This window comes from Scyliorhinus canicula, chromosome 16, assembly GCF_902713615.1.
Source record: "Scyliorhinus canicula chromosome 16, sScyCan1.1, whole genome shotgun sequence".
NCBI classification, from domain to species: domain Eukaryota; kingdom Metazoa; phylum Chordata; class Chondrichthyes; order Carcharhiniformes; family Scyliorhinidae; genus Scyliorhinus; species Scyliorhinus canicula.
The window spans coordinates 142,071,884-142,093,756 of NC_052161.1; the positions used below are offsets into that span (position 1 = coordinate 142,071,884).

The 21,873-nt window shown below is 45.0% G+C and overlaps 1 protein-coding gene across 1 annotated transcript in view; it reads right to left on the minus strand.

Moving 5' to 3' along the window:
• Positions 1 to 3,545: 3,545 nt before the first annotated feature.
• LOC119951066 (polyhomeotic-like protein 2) overlaps positions 3,546 to 21,873 on the minus strand; it is a 313,199-nt gene continuing 294,871 nt past the window's right edge. Inside the window, exons 12-15 of the mRNA XM_038774103.1 lie at positions 16,702 to 16,819; positions 14,839 to 14,992; positions 11,492 to 11,738; positions 3,546 to 7,870 (exon numbers count right to left, since the gene is read on the minus strand). Coding sequence (XP_038630031.1) covers positions 7,716 to 7,870; positions 11,492 to 11,738; positions 14,839 to 14,992; positions 16,702 to 16,819 — 674 coding nt within the window. The 3' untranslated portion in view covers positions 3,546 to 7,715. The remainder of the gene's footprint in view (positions 7,871 to 11,491; positions 11,739 to 14,838; positions 14,993 to 16,701; positions 16,820 to 21,873) is intronic.

Sequence of the window (21,873 nt, forward strand, 5' to 3'; positions counted from 1 at the left end):
TACATTAACACTGCAGTGAAGTTACTGTTAAAACCCCCGAGTCGCCACACTCTGGCGCTTGTTCGGGTACACTGAGGGAGAATTCAGAATGTCCAATTCACCTAACAAGCATGTCTTTGGGGACTTGTGGGAGGAAACCGGAGCACCCGGAGGAAACCCACGCAGACACTGGGATAGCATGCTGACTCCGTACAGACAGTGACCCAAGCCGGGAATCGAACCTGGGACCCTGGAGCTGTGAAGCAACAGTGCTAACCACTGTGCTCCCGTGCCACCCATCTATAAGGATGGGACGTGAAATAAAATGTTCAGCAAGACTTCACAAGTAGCAATGAGGCAGGTGCCAGATAATCTGTTTTTAGTCATTTTAGTTGCGGGATTGAGATTGACCTCGACACCAGGATCACTCCTGTGTTGTTCTTCGAGGTGGAATTGACAAAATCTTCCTCAGCAGGGAGAAGAGGGTTTGTAACGCCCCATCTGAAAGCTGGAGCTCCAATAGCACGGCACACCTTTTGTGCTATAAGCGTCAGAAGTAGATGATCTGCTCAGACATGTAGCTATTTGGGCCAAGCAGTTTTTATTCGACTAACGTTCAGGTGGATGACAGAAATATTTCTGATGTCTTCACTATGTGTAGTCTACGCTGCCCACCTTATTCACAGGCTGAACAGACGGCTACAGGGAGACCAGTGTTCATGTCTCAACTGAGAAATAATAGGCTCATTACATAAAGCTCTGAACCAGAAGTACTGTTGAGCTCCCGATTGGTGCTTACCTACAATTTGTTTCGGGAAACATCCAGAAGGAAAAAAAACAGTTCGGACCAGTACTAGACCAGTTCAGGCCTGAGCTGTTGGGGACTGGTTTTCAACAGGTCTCAGCTGGATTTTACCGGTAAGCACCAGTACACCTTAGCTAACCTGAGTGGATGGTGCCCTCTCTGCTTCGGTCATGGTCTCAAACCTGACTGTTGTCACTCATTTTAATACCTGTAATCTTCAGGTCCAGGTTTACCCTTGCGCCCACCTGGTGAATTTCCCTGGCATTGCACATAACCTTGCCAACCAGATACAGGAATTTCCCAGTTCTCTCCCCCCCCCCCATACCCATGCAGAAAATCAGACTCTCCCTTTGGCCACCCCGACAGTACAACAATTGGCTGCGAGCTCCGGCTGTCTCTTCCCAACCTCCCCCTCCCTCAGTCTTCTCCCCTGCCCAGTCTGTATCCTGGCCAATCCCCCAACCCTCAACGTTTATCTCTCCTGATGATTGCTGGGCTCTCTGAATGAAGATCCATCTTATGGTCATGTTAATTGCCTCAATCACAAGATTCCACGGATTTTGACCAAACAAAAATAAACTTTACTACACAAGTTCAGAAAGGTAAAAAAATTACAATATCTGTCTTAGACTCCAACATTCAGTATGAGATACTTTTTTAATAAATTTAAAGTACATCATTATTTTCTATTTGAATGTAGCACAAGATTAGCCATGATCACATTGAATCGTGGAGCAGGCTTGATAGGCCATTCGGCCGACTGCTATTTTTGGGTTCCTGCGACTCCTTAAAGGAGCTGGCCAGATTGGAGTGCTCCCTGTGCGCTGGTTACAGGCACATATCTCCACTGCATAGGGCAATTCTGCCAGAAACGAGAAAGGGACGAGAATCTGAGACTTGGGACCCATCCACCATTTTTAAAGACTTCGAGTGTGAAATGCCTGCCGGGGACTCGGAGTCAACGGGGATGTGATCCTTGCCCACTCTTCAGATGGTGAGATCTGAGACCCGGCCATTAGAAAAACGTAGGCCCATGTGTTAAAGAGGTACAGCAGGATTAGAGGGAAGTTTCCAGAGTCAATGGATAAATTATGGAGCAGTCTGATGTGCACTAAAACAAAAGCAAATAAGGTTTCAGTGTTGGATTAGGAAAGGGATTGAGTACAAATTTATAGATTTACTGTTTCTGATGAAAGGACAGAGATGGCCTATTTGCATCCTATTAACGGGCCAGACACCCGATTTCTCCAAGCCCAAGTGAATCTCCGGGCCTCTGGGTTGGGATTCACATGGACCTTAACTTGTGCAGGTATTTCTCAGCGTGACCCTGTCATGATGGACCTCGCAGTGGACCAAGGGGATAATTCGTTAAGGGAGTTGACCCCAAAGTCCATCGAAAGGCCACCCTCACCGCCACAGTGCAAATCTGACTCATCTAGCTATGATTGACAGTTCTTGGACCCCATCAAAGACAGTTAAGTGCTCTCTTTTCCGATGGAGAATGCAGTTTATAAACATTGCGGCTTGTTTCACAGCTGGCTACTTGAAATCCACTCAAGCGGGAAGGGAAATGAGATTAAACAATCGAGATGATAGGTGCTGCTTCCTGTTTTCCTGCTTCCTGAGCTGGCAGGTGTATTGCACAGGTGAGTTTTAAATTAGTGATTTTATTTTCACCGACTATGTCTGGACTGCTCTCCAGCTTCCAGGCATGGGTCTCTCTTCTGGGCGACTTCCAGATGGGGGCCTCTCTGATTGGGGGGGGGTTCAGTTTCTGGTGGGCATCTCTGGAATAGGACACTCTTGCGGGAATCTCAGCGGGGGGGCAGTCTCTGTAATTGAGGGTCACTGGTGGGAGTCTCCCTTATGGGGGTCTCTGTAATAGAAGGTCTCTGGTAGGGGAGGTCTGTTCACGCTTGCACTGATGGGGAGGGGGGGAAATCCTATAGAATCCCCGTAGTGGGAATGCGTTGCGTTGCCGGGGGGGGGGGGGGGGAAGAGGGGAGGAGGAGGGGGCCAGCCGCCGGACTTCGCCAGTAGGCTGCCCACTCAAAATGGTGGCCTGATAGCGGGATTAATGAGCGAATCCCTTGCAATCCCTGTCATGTATACGTTTGTATGGCCAGGATTAGGGAAATGCGCCTGGATTTCTGCTCCCAGTGCGAGCGCAAATCAGTGGCGATTCATCTCCAGCGGGAGAACAGTCTCCAACCAGCAACCTCTGTTCTTGCTTCTGATTCCAGCATCTGCAATATTTTGCTTATTTTAAGTGTTATCTTCATCTCCTGCTGTTGCTCAATTTCAGTCCTCCCCCACAATCCTTTTTTTTATTCTTTGATGTGATGTGGGCGTCGCTGGCTGGGTCAGCATTTATTGCCCACCCCTGAGAGCATTTAACAATCAACCACATAGCTGTGGGCCTGGAGTCACGTGTCGGCCAGACTGGATAAGGACGGCAGATTTCCTTCCCTAAAGGACATCAGTGAACTAGATGGGGTTTTACGACAAATGACAATGGTTTCATGGTCAACTTTTAGACTTAATTCCAGATTTTATTATTGAATTCAAATTTCACCATCTGCCACGGCGGGATCGGAACCTGGTTCCCCAGAGCATGACCCCAGGACCCTACACCACTGTTTCCCCACCCTTAAAGGTAATCCACCAAAAGTTTTGTCCCAGAATCATCGTTGTTACTGGGTGGGTCTGGGTTGAAATAAAACTTAACGTAAATTCATCAAAAATGAATAAAGAGCCGCAGTATTTTTTTTGAAATCGATTTATTACGTAACAACACAAGAAATAGAAAAAAAACATCTGCAGTCAGAAGTAATTGTTCACTCAAACGGGCCGTGCTTGACTTCCGCTTCAAATCGAACAGCTCGGAAATAATTTATTGCAGCCTCATTCAGCGGGTTCTCAACGAATGGTGTCAATTTTGGTTTCAAATTTGTAATGTAACAATTAGAACATTATTGAAAATAACAAAACCAGGCAAAGCCAAGTAGTGAACTCGGCAACACATTGGTAACAGGAAAAGAAGACATCTCGCAGGAATGTAGACACTGCTATTTCAATTCACATTTACATCAAGAAGTGAACCTGCAACTACAGAAACTCAGTAAAGGTTTGGTGAAATAAGGACGCACATTGCAAACAGACTGAACTCCATCACTGAATATCCATGTAGCCTTTGAAACAGGTGCGTGCATCTCAAAATACAAGTCAAAATCTGAGGCAGGCACTCAACTAACACAAGAGGTCTTGAGAATGGCTTTAAAATGTAAAAAAAAACATTTCATTGCAAAGAGTGATGCACATTTTAAAACAATGCATTTTGTTGCATTTTAGTAAAAAAGAAATTTTGGATGTTTAACAAACATAAAAATTAGGGAAAAATAACGCAAATTCGGCTCAATTTCTTCAAGTAACTCCATTCGAGTTTTGTAATTTGGCCGAAAAATCTTAATGTCATCCTTCAAAACAGCAGCTACTAGTACCAAAATGTTTATTGCTTTGTTTTACCGAGGTACAACAATTAAAGTAATATCTTCAACTGTTCACAGCTCTTTTATTAAATAAGAAAAAATATATAGTTAAGAATGCCAAAAAGCTACGTTTCCTGCCAATTTCTCAAGATTAGGAAAGGTTGATGTAACTGTGTGTCTGATGGTGGTTCATAATGGGCAAAGACTAGGGTCGACACATTTGGTATTGTAAAAACGAAGATGTACAAAATCTGATGTTTTAAACTGATCAATCCATCTCACTAATCTACTAACAAGTTTCAAATAATCTGACTTTGGTGAACTTCTCAGAAGGGAGACATGGGCACTGGTTTGAGCGCTCAGATTTGCCAGGCTGATGGGTGACACTCGAGCCACGAGCTAAAGCACCTTTTCTTTGGGAGGGGTCTTCCTTTCCCCCTCAGATTTGCACACATTTCCCTGAAAGCGCTGGTTCACGGCGATGTGGTTCAACCAACACCGGTGGCTCTTTTCCCACCTCACTCAAGTGGTTGTCTTTGATGTGGGTATCTTGGCGAGTTAGTCAGTCAATCTGGCTCAACCTGGGAAACCATCACAACCAAGTCTGGCTCAGCCCTTATTCACCGTCCAGTGTGGGTCACTGGATATTGACTCGAAGCAGGAATCCTGGTCAGTTTCGCTCCCTCGCTCTCCTGTCCAGCCCATGAGCTCCTGAAGCCTGTAGTGTCCGACTGTCGCGACTAGTGAACTGAACCTAGGGGCCACCTAGCTTGTACAGGTCACCTACCAGGCAGTGTACTAACCCAATCAGCCATAGAGGAGCTCAGAACCTATTGATTTGTACAATAATCGAGCTGCAAGTTACCAAAGATGTCTTCCATTTCGACCAAAAAAAACATTTCAGTACTAATACTTTTTAACAAAAATACATAACACGAAAAGCAGTAATACAAAGATATTTTTAAAACCACAAATGACTTACAATGCAAATGTTATCCTTCACACAAATAAAGATTCAAGTTCTGCACAAATGAACATTGAAGTGTAATTACCACTGTGCTTCCTGAAAGAGAAACCTACAGGGTGAATAAATAACCAAGAATGTTAAACCACATTGCTGAATATTTGTCTTTGGTCATCCAAAGCCTTCCCTCTGGTAGTGTTGAAAATTTTAAGATTTCCTTGTATGGAACTAATGGAATAGTCACTATAATTAGAGAAAGGCCAGTTGACTTGTGCGCTCCAAAATGCTATATGATTTTAGAAGCTCAGAATACACACATCACACTTTAAAAGGGCTTTGTCTTGCCAGACAAAATTGTAGGGCAAACTAATGCAACAGTGGCATCATAATCCACTATTCATGTCTATTACGTTGTGACTTAATAACAGTGCTGACTTTGTAGCAGTGAATGTGCCAGTACTGAGCAAAGTTATCAGGGGAGCTAAACTTTCTCCATCAGACTTGCCATCTTTTCAAATCTCAAACAACTTCGGAATAACTGATATGCACTTTAATTGCTGGGTGTAATCCTTGGATTTTTGTTTTAAGATTGTCCACTTGAAGTGGTAACTGTGGGATCTCCTGTTCACGTGAACATCTGAAAAAGTCAGAACTTCAATTTAAGAATTGCCAAAACACGACAGAGTAGAAAAGTGACCAGACGCACGTCCAAAATATGTGGTCACTTACACAGAAACATAGACCAATGGTTAAAGTTACATTTCAAATCTAATATAAAGGCATGTCTACAATTTAAGTCAAGCTGGTCATTTTCTTTTTCTAGAATTTAGAGTATCCAATTCATTTTTTCCAATTAAGGGGCAATTTATCATGGCCAAACCACCTACCCTGCACATCTTTTGGGTTGTGGGGGCGAAACCCATGCAAACACGGGGAGAATGTACAAACTCCACACGGACAATGACCCAGAGCTGGGATCGAACCTTGGACCTCGGCACCGTGAGGCAACCGTGCTAACCACTGCGCCACCGTGCTGCCCAGCGGGTCATTTTCTGTCTCGTAGGTCAGCGGTGTAGCGTTCTTTGAAATGAAAAATGTATGAAACACTGTGCCACAAATGTTAATGCTGCCATGTCGGACTCCAAACTCTGCAAGTGGTCAAGAGGTGAGACTGTCTTTGTTGCAACCCATTGACTATGGAACGTTGGCTAAAAGTGGTTATTGCTGTAGTGCGCTAATAACCTCGACAATTTTACCAAAACGTAGTTCATTGGGAGCTTTTGGAAGAATTCCGTTTTTTAAAAAGCAGACTGAGTGAGCCAGGGGGCAGGAAAAGCTGCGGTTTTCAAAGCAGCTGAGGCACTTGGCTTCAATGCTCCTGGGATTTTGGAGGTTGAAGGGGGTGAGGAAATCAGCTAGGGGTTCCTGGATATAATGGATATGGTGCATCAGGTAAGGACAGGGTTGTGACTGGCTGTGTTGGACCCCTGCAACTCACTGCTCAATTATCAAGAGCAGCCACTTGGGCCAAGTATCGGTAGGTAGACAAACAGCACTCGGCATCTTCCCGCATAGGGTGGGAAAGCTACTGACACTGCTCGTCCTCTTTGTGAATCCACTGCTCCTGCTCGGAGTGCAATTCAGGTCCTCTCACTAAATCATGTGAGCCAGCTTTTTGCCACCCAGTTTAATCAGTTACCTCTTAAAAATGTGTTTCCTGTGATGCTCAGATATCTGAATCACTATTATAGAGAGAGGAGAAAAAAAAGGCCTGGTAATAAAATGTAAACTCTGTTGGGAAATAGAATGTTTACAGGTGATTTTCAGCTAAAGTTTGAAAAGCAAATACTGCCACACAGACAGCAAGCTTGTTTCTTCTACATGATTTTAAAGTTCTAGAAACAGGTACATCCCCACGCGTACTTCATCATCCTGCCTTGTACAAATACAAATAGAATAGTTTTACAGCACCGTTTTGTTATTCCAGGCACATTAAAAGATCACAAAATAGATCTGTTGATTATCAAATCATTCTAAAGCAAGTCTAATCTCTAAACATGCAGTTTCAAACAGAGACCAACCTCGGTACAGATCTAGTTCCAAAAAGCAACTATTTTCAGGATGTCAGTGAGCCGTCCAGCCACCACCACGGTAGCAACGTTCTGTAGAAGTCATCGTCTAAACACTCAACATATTGGATCACCTTCTTAAATGACTCCTTGTGCCAATATATCTGCATTAATCTTTTGCTTGTGGAAGAGCACTTCTTCCTTATTTGGGAAAAATTGTACCCGGAATGCGAGCTTCTCATGAAGCCAACAGTTGCTTTGTTATTGTGCTCATTTCAGTCAGAGCTTGTAGTACAACACTCAAGTTTCTGTTCCAAAGAGCACTATCACAGTGACCAGAAACTTTGGCTTACAGAATAACTGTCACTGTAGCTGTCCAATGGTCCTCTTTGACGTCCCATTGCTTCAGGTTAGGAATCTTTCAGCATGTTGATTCTGGCATATATTTTCAAAGCTGGCCCTAACTTAATATTCATGGCGCTCATCAGATGATCTTCCTTGAGCAACAAAAGTGCCTGGCCATCAATCTCCTGTGTCCGGAATTCATCAGCGATCTCCTGGCAACCTGAAGAGAGACCGATACAAGAACTTGACAGTTCTGTAATTTAAACCTTCTTAGAATTTCAACAAAACACTCATTACCCTTCCTGAAGGGAGTGTCAAGGTAAAATTCCATGGGTGCCTGCCTCAGTGACTCCTGAGCAACCACATCACAATAAATTCCGGTGAAATAGTGGAGACATACATCATTCTACCGTAACATTTCAGGAGTAGAATCTTTTAAAAGGAATTTTAAACCAAAGCTCTCAAAATTCAGTCTTTCCACTGCAAAATTTGTAAAATGAGCAGTGTGACGTGTTTTGGAACTATCCTGGCTGACTGGGGTTCCTCAGTAATAAAACTGTTGAGAGTCTAATCTTTCACTTGATGAACCTGTGCTTGGGGACAACAAGGACTTCACCTCACTTACTGTTTATCCTTTTAGAGAACTGAGGAATGATTACAGAGAATTATATTGAATGTACATCACTAAAACAGGCCAGCTAGTCCACGCTGGTATTTCTGCTCCGCAAAACCTCCTTCCACTATACTCCAAATCACTATCAGCACAACCTTCTATTCCTTTCTCCTTCATATACTTATCCATCTTCCCCTTGAACGTATCTTTGCTGTCCACCACAAACACTCCCGATGGTAGTCAGTTTTACATTATCACCACTTGATGAGTAAGGGTTAAATGATGCCTGAATTCCTGACTGGATTTATTAGCGCCCGTCTTCAACATACGACCACTAGATCTGGTCACCCACACCGCCACAAATGGAACCATTTTACTGTCTCAAACCCTATCGCTCTAACAAACCCATTTATAATTTTTACAGACCTTATCACTCTGCATCTAACCTGACCTGGGAGCACTATTGTGAAAGAAATTAAAGGATAGATTGAGCTAGTGCTTATGAAATCATCTAAGTGCGGATAAGCAGGTACAAAGGAATGGGAAAGGTTAATGGAATGTTACGTCAGTGAAACTGGAATACAAAGTGATGCATTACACCATTGTTTTATAAAGCTCTTGATTCAATCCCATCTGGAGGTAACGGCATTTAATCTTGGGCACAGCACCCAAAGTGGGGGGAGGGGGGTGTCCCACAACAGATATGCCAGAATGATAAGATTTATATAAATTGGTGCATAGACTACAATTGCATTCCCTACACAGATCATCAAGGAATGATCTAACTGTGATGTTTAAGATGATTTAATAGATTCAATGGGTTAGGCAGAGGACTACTGTATTATCTGAGGGCGTCTCACACGTTGGGGGGGGGGGGGGCAGCACCTTAAAATTAAAGCTAGACTGTTCAGGGCTGGTGTCAAGAAGCATTTTCTCATACAAAGGCCCGTAGAAACCTGGAACGCTCTTCCACCCCCTCCTCCACAAAAAGCACTGCTGAAATTAACTCAATTGAATATTTGAAGACTCAGATTGATAAGATTCTCGTTAGGAAAGGCTGCTAAATGGGAGTTAAGATACAAATCAGTTTAATTGAAATGGCGGAACAGAATTAAGGGGCATATTCCTTCTGTTCCTGTATCAATATGTTCTGGAATACCCTATAAATCAGGAAGGCTGCTACAACTGCTACTTCTCATGACTAGAAGCAGAAGAAAATTATTTTCTCTCTCTCTTCATAGCTAAAGTGATTGTACATGGACTCAAGAAACATCATAATTCTAAGAACTGCAAGGGTTAATGTCTAAATCAACTACGAGAGGGAGCAAGATGTACAGGTTTATAAGACATTGATGCTAAGCCTTATGAGTGAGAGTTGGGGAGAAAGCTAGAGAACAGACTGAAGGAAAGATAGTGTGAGTGAGAGCAGAACACAGTTGATGTGATAGTGTAGAGCTTAGTAGTAAATGAGTGTAGATTATATATTTATTATGTCAAATCCAAATTAGTAGCGCTAATAAATTTATAGCTTTGTTCAAGGGTCTGGTTTAGCACAGTGGGCTAAACAGCTGGCTTGTAATGCAGAACAAGGCCAGCAGCACGGTTTCAATTCCCGTACCGGCCTCCCCGAACATGCGCGAGAATGTGGCGACTAGGGGCTTTTCACAGTAACTTCATTGAAGCCTACTTGTGACAGTTAGTGATTATTATTATAATTTGAAGCTACTTATGGTCTTTGTGAACAATATGCCAACCATGCTAAAATTAGCAACACAGAACACCACAGACTCACGAGAATGGTATCAGGTTTGGCTCTAGTGCCAATCCACACTCCAATCCAGGCACAAAGTTGACGAAAAACCAATCAGTAAGGTCTGACAGAGGCCAGCGCACATGCAACTATGTCTGAGTACGGTTGCATCCTTAAACAGGGAGGTGGGTACACAGGAAGTAAAGCAAGACCCAAAGGTTGGCATGGTGACGTCGCACAGTGCTGGTTCCAACTCATTACACCATTCAATTGGAAGACACAAATTCATGGTCATATCTTCCACATCTTCAGTTGCTTTGTTGCATTGATACATTTGTGGCAGATTTTGTGGGAGTTTCCTGCCTGCTCTGTTGGACAGTTCCCCACTGCTATCTAACCACACTTAGTCACTTCTTTGGGCCCTGGGGAGATTCTCCCCGGTCAAGCCCACACTTAGAATTATTTTCATCACCGGGGAGGGAGCTGAACTCGCTGCCCAGACCAACTCCTCAGAGATCGGGCCACCATTTTGAAAGGTGCCCTGGTCTCCAAGTGAGCTTATGGGTCCCCCACCCATGGCAATGTCACCCCCCACATATATGGACATGAATACCCTTCCCCACCCTCTACCAAGTGATGACACCCGCTTTGGGGTTGCTGAAGGCCCCCCCTTTTCAGGGTTCCCATGACCCCTTTTGGGGCCCACCTTCCATGACACCCCCCCCCCCCCCACCCTTTACCCCCCCAACCTTCCAAATGACCGTCCTGCACCTCCCCCACCCACCATATACCCCCTCCACCCTTTTATAGGCATAGCCCAGTCAGGCCCTGACTCTTGGCAGTGCCACCCTGGCAGTGCTCCTGCTGGCTTGCCGTGCCATCCGGGAACCTTGGCCGTGCCAGGGTGACAGTGCCACACTCTGCCCTGTCCTCCCAAGGGTCTCCGATGGCTCGGGACCCCTGGGTGCTGTTCCGCCTGGTCAACATTTGTGTGGACCAACGGCGCCTGGCTGTGGACTCCCTGGGGAGGCCGTTAGATGCCGGGAACGCGGGAGGTCTTTGGTAAGCGCGTCTAAGTGGGTTTAAAACTTAATTAGGCGCGCGGGGCTTGGTCATGCCCATTGTGGGCAGGATCCTGACCACGCCACCACGTGAGGTCTGGGTAGATCTCGCGAGGTGTACTGGTTGTGGAAGTCCGCGGGAGGCTTCACCCGGCATCTACTGGCCGCACCGTGTTCCCCTACGGGCATGATGCGGCCGGTAGATCGTGTCCAATGTGTGAAGTCCACATACACGACGGGAGCGTGGGTCATAGGAGCAGATTTATCTCAGGGTAAAGATCTGGAGACCTCAAACAAAAATGTCAAGACAACCAAACTCACAAAAGAACAATAAAGAATATACAGCAGCTACAAATTAAAAGTTTCTAAAATCTACGCCCACGCAGTCTAAACTGTCATAATAAAAATAACCTTTACCTGGCAGCGAGCGAATGAATTCACACACGTCCTCTACGTTCCACTTGGTGGCATCACTAGGCAAGAAGTGATGGCCAATTCCCATTGGATCTCGCATCCTCATGTCATGAATATCCAGCTCCCGTTCACTCTGTCGTCTCCGTGAGGTGGATGAGCTGGCAGAGATGGGCGACAGTGGTTCTTCATAGCTGGAATTGTCGGAGCCTCTGCTCGAATCCTCCTGACTTAGCCCCATGTTAGCTGGTGGCTGTTGTGAAGGGAGATAAACATTAGAGTGTCAGAGGAAAAGCCCATAGCTCAGAAATATCAGTCATGGTGTCAATATCCTGGCACTCCCACCCTAACAGCACTGTGGGTGTACCTACACCACGTGGAGTGCAGCAAGAGCAATGAGGGATGGGCATAAATTCTGGCCGAGCCTGCGATACCCACATCTCAGAAATAAATAAAAAATGATGGGTTCTTTAAAAGGTCAATTTAGCTGCATAATCTGTCAGTAAAGGTTCTCTGTGCTGATTACAAATGCCTACAAATAAGCAGCAGCGATTTATTCCCAGGAATCATAAACTACACAATTCTTTGAATAAGCTGACTTTTACAGCAGGAGACGGGAATGCGAGTTTGCCACATCTGATCGGCACACGGCACAGTACATTTCATGTGGTACATGTGAGAAGATTCAAGGTTCGATTCCCATCTGTAATTAATATTCACCAACTAAACTCTCAGAACTACCTACATTCAGACTGAGAATCAACACCTCGTAGCCCTCATGGGTCTCACCCCCACAACCCAAAGATGTGCAGGTTAGGTGGATTGGCCACGCTAAATTGTCCCTTAATTGGATAAAAAAATTGGGAACTCTAAATTTATAAATGAAAATTGGGGGAAAAAAAAGAATTGGGTACTTTAAATTTTTTTTTTTTAAAACACCTCGTAGCCCAGGGGGCCCAATGTGAGTACATTGCAAACCATGGAACTGAACCGAGACACTCCATGCTTTATAATGTTCTTGCGCCACAACACAGGATGTATTTACCCACTGACCCACCAGGACAATCCAGCTCGAGACAGTATGTCCCAACAAGATTGAAAATTGCTTCTATCAATTTGTAGTCGACATTCATCTATTACGCAATGGGGAGATGCCGGCGTTGGACTGCGGTGAGCACAGTAAGAAGTCTTACAACACCAGGTTAAAGTCTAACAGGTTTGTTGCGAATCACTAGCTTTTGGAGCGCAGCTCCTTCCCGAGATGAATCTGACTTCTTACTGTTCATCTATTACAGTTTTAGCAGGTCAAATGTTTGTTCGATAACGATGCGGAAAAGCACCATGGGATATTTAACGACATTAAAGGCGCTATAAAATGCAAATTCTTTGTTGCAGCACGTCACATACTGTAAATCTAATATAGCTGCATCATTTAGACAGAGTGTTGTGGAGCTGAACACACTGGGAGGGGGTTTGTGAACAGGTACATAGGAAAGATTCTGCAAGAACGTGGCCCTGGGGGAGAACATGCATTTATTGATATTTGTGCTTATTGCACCGTTATTTTAATGATATTCCTGACATTAGATTTTTGATTCTGCACCAATTGTATTATTTATTAGTTTAAACAAAGCTACTCTTCTTGATTCGCTGATCTTGGGCTAGAATGTCGATCAGCTGCATGTATTGTGCCCATCTCTCGGGCTTTCTTCATTCAGGTCTCTATTCAGAATGAAGTGTCCAGCTGGGTAACTCAGTGTCTGAATACAATAAGTCACGAGGAGGTAGCTATTCAAATGCCAACTGGCTGGAGCTTTGCTTTAATTTTCCCTGCGCTCAGCCCCCGTTGATAACAAATTGAAATTATTGCTGGAATGATTTTAACACTGTCCTGACCAAACCAGAGTTCCCGATCTGAGCCCGCAATCTCTTTGTTCAATTTCTGCATTGAGCAATCAAGCAGCCTTCAATTCCAAACCGCAGGACAAGTATTTATTTATTTATTTCATCAATTTAGTGTACCCTCTTCATTTTTTCCAATTAAGGGGGCAATTTAGCATGGCCAATCCACCTATCCTGCACATCTTTTGGGTTGTGGGGGCGAAACCCACGCAGGCAAGGGGAGAATGTGCAAACTCCACACGGACAGTGATGCAGAGCCATGATCGAACCTGGGACCTCGGCGTCGTGAGGCGGTAGTGCTAACCACTGCGCCACCGTGCTGCCCCACAAGACAACTATTGGCGATACATAAAAATCTAAAGTTCAAAATGAAATAATTTAGGAGAAAGATCCGCACAAAATTGAGACGTTTATCATCCTTAAAAAGATTGCTGCTTCTTTTCAGGTGCAAACCTTATCAAAAACCTTTATGTAGATAAATGGGCCAATAAAGCTTGTCCATTAGAACTGCTTGTTCATGTCCCAAGGCCATATCTTATTTGCTGGTTGCCATGGTCTTATGATGCCCTGTTCGCCAACTCCTCAATTTAAAATTCTCACTGTCGTATTTAAATCTCTCCAGGGACTCTCCCTGCCCATTTCCCATCTCCTCCATCCCTCCCCCACTCCTGTTCTTCGACTCCCACCTCCTGCTCATCCTCTTCTCCCATTGGTCTCTCCTCTGGCGGCTGTGTCTTCAGCCGTTTTGCCATGCCCTCCTCTGCTCTGACCTTTCTCAAAACCCAAGCTCATACCTACTTCCTTCACCCAGCCTTCCATTGTTTTTCTATACACCTCCTCTGGGGAGAAGTGGTAAAGTCTCTGGACTGGTAATGCGGATGACACAGGCTAATAATGTTCTGGGGACACTGGTCCGGATGCCACCTGGTGGAATCTAAATCCAACGAATAAATCTGGAATTGAAAGCTACTCTCAGTAATGATGACCACGAAGCTGTCACTGATTGGCGTAAATACCCCATCTGGTTCACCAATGTCCTTTAGGGAAGGAAATCTGCCGTCCTCACCTGGTCTGGCCTACGTGAGATCCACAAAAAATGCACTCTGAAATGGTGACAAGCCACCCAGTTCAAGGGCAATTAGGGATGGGTCTTTGCTGGTGACGCTCCTGTCCCTCAAAAGAATTTTAAAACCCGATAATACTTGGGACATTCTTCTGCATTAAAGCCACTACATAAATGCAAAGTGTTTAATTCTCTATGGTCTTGGGGTATTGAGGCTATTTGCTACATCTCTCCCAAGTGGTGATTAATGTATTGAACACAGACTTAATATAGGTGCTCTGTATAGATAGAGGCATTGGGACAGCTTCCAGATTAACTTGAGGAAAACTATTTGAAATAAACAGCTGCTGACAACTTTGCAGCCATTCTGTAGATGGTGGACCTTTACCTTCAGCTGTTTCTTGTGTTGCTCTGTAGTGGTATTGTGTAAAGTGTTCTTTCTTGGACCTCGCCGACCTAATTTGCCTCCTTCCTTCTTTTGTAAGTATTTGCTCTTGTCTGGTTTAAAGAGACCCACTCGCTTACTGCAGCCAACATTATACCTTTGAATAAAATGGAACACGTTTAAACAGCTGGATTTGTGGAATTTTATTCTCCTGATTCGTTACTGGAACAAACCCTCAATGGGTTCAGTTACATTTTTGGTCTGACACAAAAACACATTACAGTGGCAAAGATCCAGTTTCCTAAATTCTGTTTGTCCAGTTTTAAAAGCATTCTTGTGCTTCGAGTGTGCAGAAAATAGGCATTGTCGAAAATGGAAAAGTGATTCAGAAGTACAGCCAAACTTTCTTTCAGGACACTTAAAACAAATTTACTTTATTTCTCCTGTCTTTTTACAAAGGTGGCTTACATTCAGGTGCAGTTTCTATGGCACCGGAGAGGGGTAAATCTTGGTTAAGTTCTTTAGACATTAAAATCGTGAGTATGATGGGGTCTTTCACTGTTGCCCATGAGGCCATGTTGGGAAAGGTTGAAACGCGCGTTACTAACAATCACCCAGATGATTGTTGAAGAGCTGATAGACAATTAGATTGTCGGTCAGCTCTCATTAAAGAGGTTGCTTGACATTTTGGTGGATAATACTTCACTTAACAATCTCCCCCAACAGCAACCAACTGAACAGGAGCACATAAATCATTGCTGGGAATGTTGAGTGCTATTCAAAAGTACAATCACCAACTCTTCATCACTGCAGCTTTGACCAGGACTTTTTAAACACATTGGGAGACTTTCTGGGATAATTTGCTAATATGTCACCAACACTCTCACCAACATTTATTTTGAGAACTTCATCTAAAGAATTCTGTGCGAGAGGACACCTTATAGGGGTCGCCAGGGGGATGCGAGTACTTTGTTATGGGGATCATGCTCTAGGCTTCCTTTGGTCTAGAGGAATGGGAGGAAGAAATGAGGCCAGACACAGCGGCACTCTGCTTCAGGAGAGTATTCCTCTCCTCTGTGGATGCAGGACATCACTCCTCCCCTACACGTCCTCCATCGGGACCTCAGGTACCTCTTTGGGAACCTCTCACTCGTTCCCTGAAATGTGTCCCTATGTGGCAGCCAGCGCACTCCACAGATTCGGAGGAAGTGGGTGTGAGGAATCGGCACATACTGCTGAATGAAGATTTCTTCTTTCCAGTGCCTGACAGGTTGAGCATCTCCTGTCAAGTTCAAGTTATGGTAATCAGTAATTAGAACCAAAATCGTGTTCCAAATCCAGACTTTAAACCGGTGTTCTCATTAGGTCTGTGCCTATTTAATGCTGGTTTTCACATTATCACCAAAGCATTGACCCCCAATGTCTCTACAAACTGGAAATTCTTCACATGTGAATCCAAACTGTGACTGGTGACTTAACGGAGGCATCACACCCAGACAAGATTCGGTTAACCACCCAATACCAACATGCGGACTTTCCAGCGGGTTTCGCTGGTTAAGCTGACTTTTCGGTCGTAGCTTTAAGCACCAATGCCAACTCCAGACAGCTTTGAATGAGAACAGTGATGCGGCTGCAGATGTGGGGCCGAACCAGGCAGTTCGCGAGGTTGAATGACTTAGCGACACTGATCAGGGCATTGACCAAATGAGCCTCGGGCGCAGAATTCCAGCAAAGTTTAACGGGATGTCACGGAGTCTCAAGCTTCTAATCACATTTGCTACAGATGCTGCTGAGCGCCTCGAAAAGGTGAAACTCAATCACCAATGCAAAACTTTGAATATTCCAATGGTTCTGCTGACACTTTACCTCTTTGCACAGGCCATGGAGCAAAATCTTTTTGATCCTTTGAACTTATGAGCGTAATCAAGCCTTCCACAAAATTCACATTTCAGTTTGAGAGCATCCTCTTCCTTTTCCTTAGAGTCTGACAAACATTGGGGGGAAAAAAGATGAAAATGTCATAGCCAAATAATCCAATGTAGTGAGATACACAAAATATTCCACATCCCGTTCCGGAATTTCAATCTAATAGGATTCTTAAAACTGAAAGCTTCAATATATTAAGCAGTGTGGATTGATTAAACCTAGCCATGGCTATTTAATCTGCACTGGGGTAAATCTGCCAACTTTGTCACCAGAAATTAGACAAATAAATTAAGCTGCTGGTCATAGTCAACATTCTTGTTTTGTGGATCACACAGGACTGATATAAATATATATATATTATATGAAAAAAATCTTATTTCATCAATGGTGACCTGAATCAGATGTTTCAAAATATAAAAAATGCTCAAAGCTTCACAGAACACGAACAAAGAATATTGAAGTGAACCCATGTATGGAACCAGAGGAAATGGGAGAGATACTAAATGAATACTTTGCCTCAAAGAGGAGGACTCGGTGGATGAGTATAGGGTAGAGTGTGGAGATATTCTGGGTCATGTTGATATTAATAAAGACGAGGTGTTGGGCATCTTAAAAAGCATTCAAGTAGATAAGTCCCCAGGGCCTGATGGGATCTACCCCAGGACACTGCGGGAGGCAAAGGAGGAAATTGCTGAGATTTTGACAGTAATCTTTGTATCCTCATTGGCTACAGGTGAAGTTCCAAAGGACCGCAGAGTAGCCAATGTTGTTCCATTGTTTAAGAAGGGATAATCCAGGAAATTACAGGGCGGTGAACCTTCCTTACGTCAGTGGTAGGGAAATTATTGGAAAAGATTCTTAGAGACAGTGGACTGGTCCATATTTAAGAACTCAGCGACTAACTTAAATGAGTATGTCACCACCGTCACAGACTTCATCAGCAAATGTGTGGACGACTGCGTGCCAAAGAAAACAGTACGTACGTTCCCCAACCGGAAACCATGGCTCAACCGCGAGATTGACTCCCTACTGAAGGACAGATCTGAGGCGTTTAAGGCAGACGACCCTGTCCTATACAAGAAATCCAGGTACGACCTCCGCAAAGCCATCCGAGATGCCAAGAGAGAATATCAAACTAAGCTAGAGTCACAGACAGACTCTCGGCGGTTGTGGCAAGGACTAAACAACATAACGGGCTACAAAGCGAAGCCGAGCAGTATCTCTGGCAGCAGTGCACCCCTCCCTGATGAACTTAACGCATTCTATGCTCGGTTTGAGCAGGTAACCAACAACCCGCTATCGAGTGCCCCAGCAACCCATAATTCACCCATACCCACCATCACAGTTTCCGAAGTCAGATCGGCCTTCCTGAAAGTGAACCCACGGAAGGCGATGGGCCCGGACGGGATCCCTGGTCGTGCACTCAGAACCTGCGCGGACCAGCTGGCAGAGGTATTCACAGACATCTTTAACCTATCCCTACTCCACTCCGAGGTCCCCACCTGCTTCAAGAAGACCACCATCATACCGGTACCAAAGAAGAACCAGGCAACGTGCCTCAATGACTACCGCCCGGTGGCCCTGACGTCAGTTGTAATGAAGTGCTTTGAGAGGCTGATCATGAAGCGCATCACCTCCATACTCCCGGAACGCCTTGACCCACTTCAATTCGCATACCGTCGCAACCGGTCCACATCAGACGCCATTTCCCTGGCCCTACACTCATCCCTAGAGCATCTCGAAAACAAGGACTCCTACATCAGACTCTTATTTATTGACTACAGCTCCGCCTTCAACACCATAATCCCAGCCAAGCTCATATCAAAGCTCCAAAACCTAGGACTTGGCTCTCCACTCTGCAACTGGATCCTTGACTTTCTGACCAACAGACCACAGTCAGTAAGAATGAACACCAACACCTCCTCCACAATAGTCCTCAACACCGGTGCCCCGCAAGGCTGCGTACTTAGCCCCCTACTCTACTCCCTGTACACACACGACTGCATGGCAAAACTTGGTTCCAACTCCATCTACAAGTTTGCTGACGATACGACCATAGTGGGCCGGATCTCGAACAACGACGAGTCTGAATACAGGAGGGAGATAGAGAATTTAGTGGAGTGGTGCAACGACAACAATCTCTCCCTTAATGCCAGCAAAACTAAAGAGCTGGTCATCGACTTCAGGAAGCGTAGTACTGTACACACCCCTGTCAGCATCAACGGAGCAGAGGTAGAGATGGTGAGCAGTTTCAAATTCCTAGGGGTGCACATCACCAAAAATCTATCCTGGTCCACTCATGTCGACGCCATCACCAAGAAAGCACAACAGCGCCTTTACTTCCTCAGGAAACTAAGGAAATTTGGCATGTCCACATTAACCCTTACCAACTTTTACAGATGCACTATAGAGAGCATCCTCTCGGGCTGCATCACAGCCTGGTATGGCAACTGCTCGGCCCAGGACCGCAAGGAACTTCAGAGAGTCGTGAATACCGCCCAGTCCATCACACGAACCTGCCTCCCATCCATTGATTCCATCTACACCTCCCGCTGCCGGGGGAAAGCAGGCAGCATAATCAAGGATCCCTCCCACCCGGCTTACTCACTTTTCCAACTTCTTCCATCGGGCAGGAGATTCAGAAGTCTGAGAACACGGACGAACAGACTCAAAAACAGCTTCTTCCCCGCTGTTACCAGACTCCTAAATGACCCTTTTATGGACTGTCCTCATTAACACTACACCCTGTCTGCTTCATCCGATGCCAATGCTTATGTAGTTACATTGTATATCTTGTGTTGCCCTATTATGTATTCTCATGTATTTTCTTGAATTCTGTTCAATTCCCTTTTCTTCCCATGTACTGAATGATCTGTTGAGCTGCTTGCAGAAAAATACTTTTCACTGTACCTCGGTACACGTGACAATAAACAAATCCAATCCAATCCAGATAGGATTTACTCACATTTGGAAACAAATGGATTTATTAGTGATGGACAGCATGGTTTTGTGAAGGGGAGGTCATGCCTCACTAATTTGAGGGGAAGGCAGTAGATGTTGTCTACATGGACTTCAGTAAAGCCTTTGACAAGGTACCTCCTGGTAGACTGGTACAAAAGGTGAAGTCACATGGGATCAGAGGAGGCAAGTTGGATATAGAACTGGCTTGGGCACAGAAGACAGCGTAGCAGTAGAAGGGTGCTTTTCTGAACATAAGACTGTGACTAGCAGTGTTCCACGGGAATCAGTTCTGGGGCCTTTGTTATTTGTGGTATATGTAAATGATTTGGAAGAAAATGTAGCTGGTCTGATTAGTAAGTTCGCAGACGACACAATAATTGTTGAAGTTGCAGATAGTGAAGAGATTGTCAGAGGATACAGCAGGATATAAACTGGTTGGAGTCTTGGGCGGAGAAATGGCAGATGGAGTTTAATCTGGGCAAGTGAAATGAAAAATGAAATGAAAATCGCTTATTGTCACGAGTAGGCTTCAATGAAGTTACTGTGAAAAGCCCCTAGTCGCCACATTCCGGCTCCTGTCCGGGGAGGTAATGCACTTTGGAAGGTCCAATGCATGTAGAATTACACAATATATGGTAGAACTCTTGCAAGTGCTGACAGGCAGAGAGAGTTGCAGCTGTACAGGACCTTAGTTAGGCCTCATTTGGAATATTGTGCACAATTCTGGTCGCCACACTACCAGAAGGATGTGGATACTTTGGAGAGGGTACAGTAGCGATTTGCTAGGATGTTGCCTGGTGTGGAGGGCATTAGCTATGAGGAGAGGTTAGGTAAACTTGGTCTGTTCTCACTGGAACGATGGAGGTTGAGAGGTGACCTGATAGAGGTCTACAAGATTATGAGTGGCATGGACAGAGTGGATAGTCAGATGCTCTTTCCCAGGGTAGGAGAGTCAAGTACTCGGGGACATAGATTTAAAGTGCGTGGGGAAAAGTTTAGAACAGATGTGCGAGGCAAGTTTTTTTTTTACACAGAGGGTGGTAAATATATGGAACGCGCTGCCTGGGGAGGGGGTGGGAGAAGGTACGATAGCGACATTTAAGGGGCATCTAGACAAATATATGAATAGGGTGGGAATGGAAGGATACGGACTCCATAAGTGCAGACGGTTTTAGTTTAGGCAGGTACCATGGTCGGCTTGGAGGGCCGAAGGGCCTGTTCCTGTGCTGTATTGTTCTTTGACAAAAGTTGGAAGAGGTGATAAATCAATAGCAATGGCTCATTAACATGCAGCTTGGATTTACAAAGACCACTGTGTTCATGGGAGATTGGGGGGGGGGGGGGGGGGGATCAGAAACCGAAAGAATTGTGACAGTTTTGACATCAGGAAAGAATGAGTTTGAGTAAGAGAGCGCGGAGTTAATCACAATTTCAACAAAGTGAGGAATTCGATGGAGAGACGTCCAATCACAGAGAGACTGAATCTGCGTTCTCCACTAATGATGTTGCCTGAGGAGGTTTGGAAAGAGTATAATATTTGAGGGTCATCTTTTCAGCCACTGGCAAGGCATGTTTGTGCGAGTTGTGGAAGTTCCTGCTGATGAAGCATTTCCCCAGCAGGCACCTCTGGTGTGAGTGACCTTGTCTTACATCCAACTTTTCAACCTCTTACTCCATCTCCCAAAACTCAAAATAGAGGCACAATCAATTCAATCCTCATGTGAAGAATTTCAGTTCCAACAATGAAACAATGGGCAGCACAGTGGTTAGCACTATGGCTTCACAACACCACGGTCCCAGGTTCAATTCCCGGCTTGGGTCATTGTCTGTGCGGAGTCTGCACGTTCTCCAGTGTCTGCATGGGTTTCCTCCCACAATCCAAAGATCGGCCTTTAAGCAGCACAGTAGCATGGTGGTTAGCATAAATGCTTCACCGCTCCAGGGTCCCAGGTTCAGTTCCCGGCTGGGTCACAGTCTGTGCGGAGTCTGCACGTCCTCCCCGTTTGTGCGTGGGTTTCCTCCGGGTGCTCCGGTTTCCTCTCACAGTCCAAAGATGTGCGGGTTAGGTGGATTGGCCATGCTAAATTGCCCGTAGTGTCCTAAAAAAGTAAGGTGGGGGGGGGGGGGGGGGTTGTTGGGTTACGGGTATAG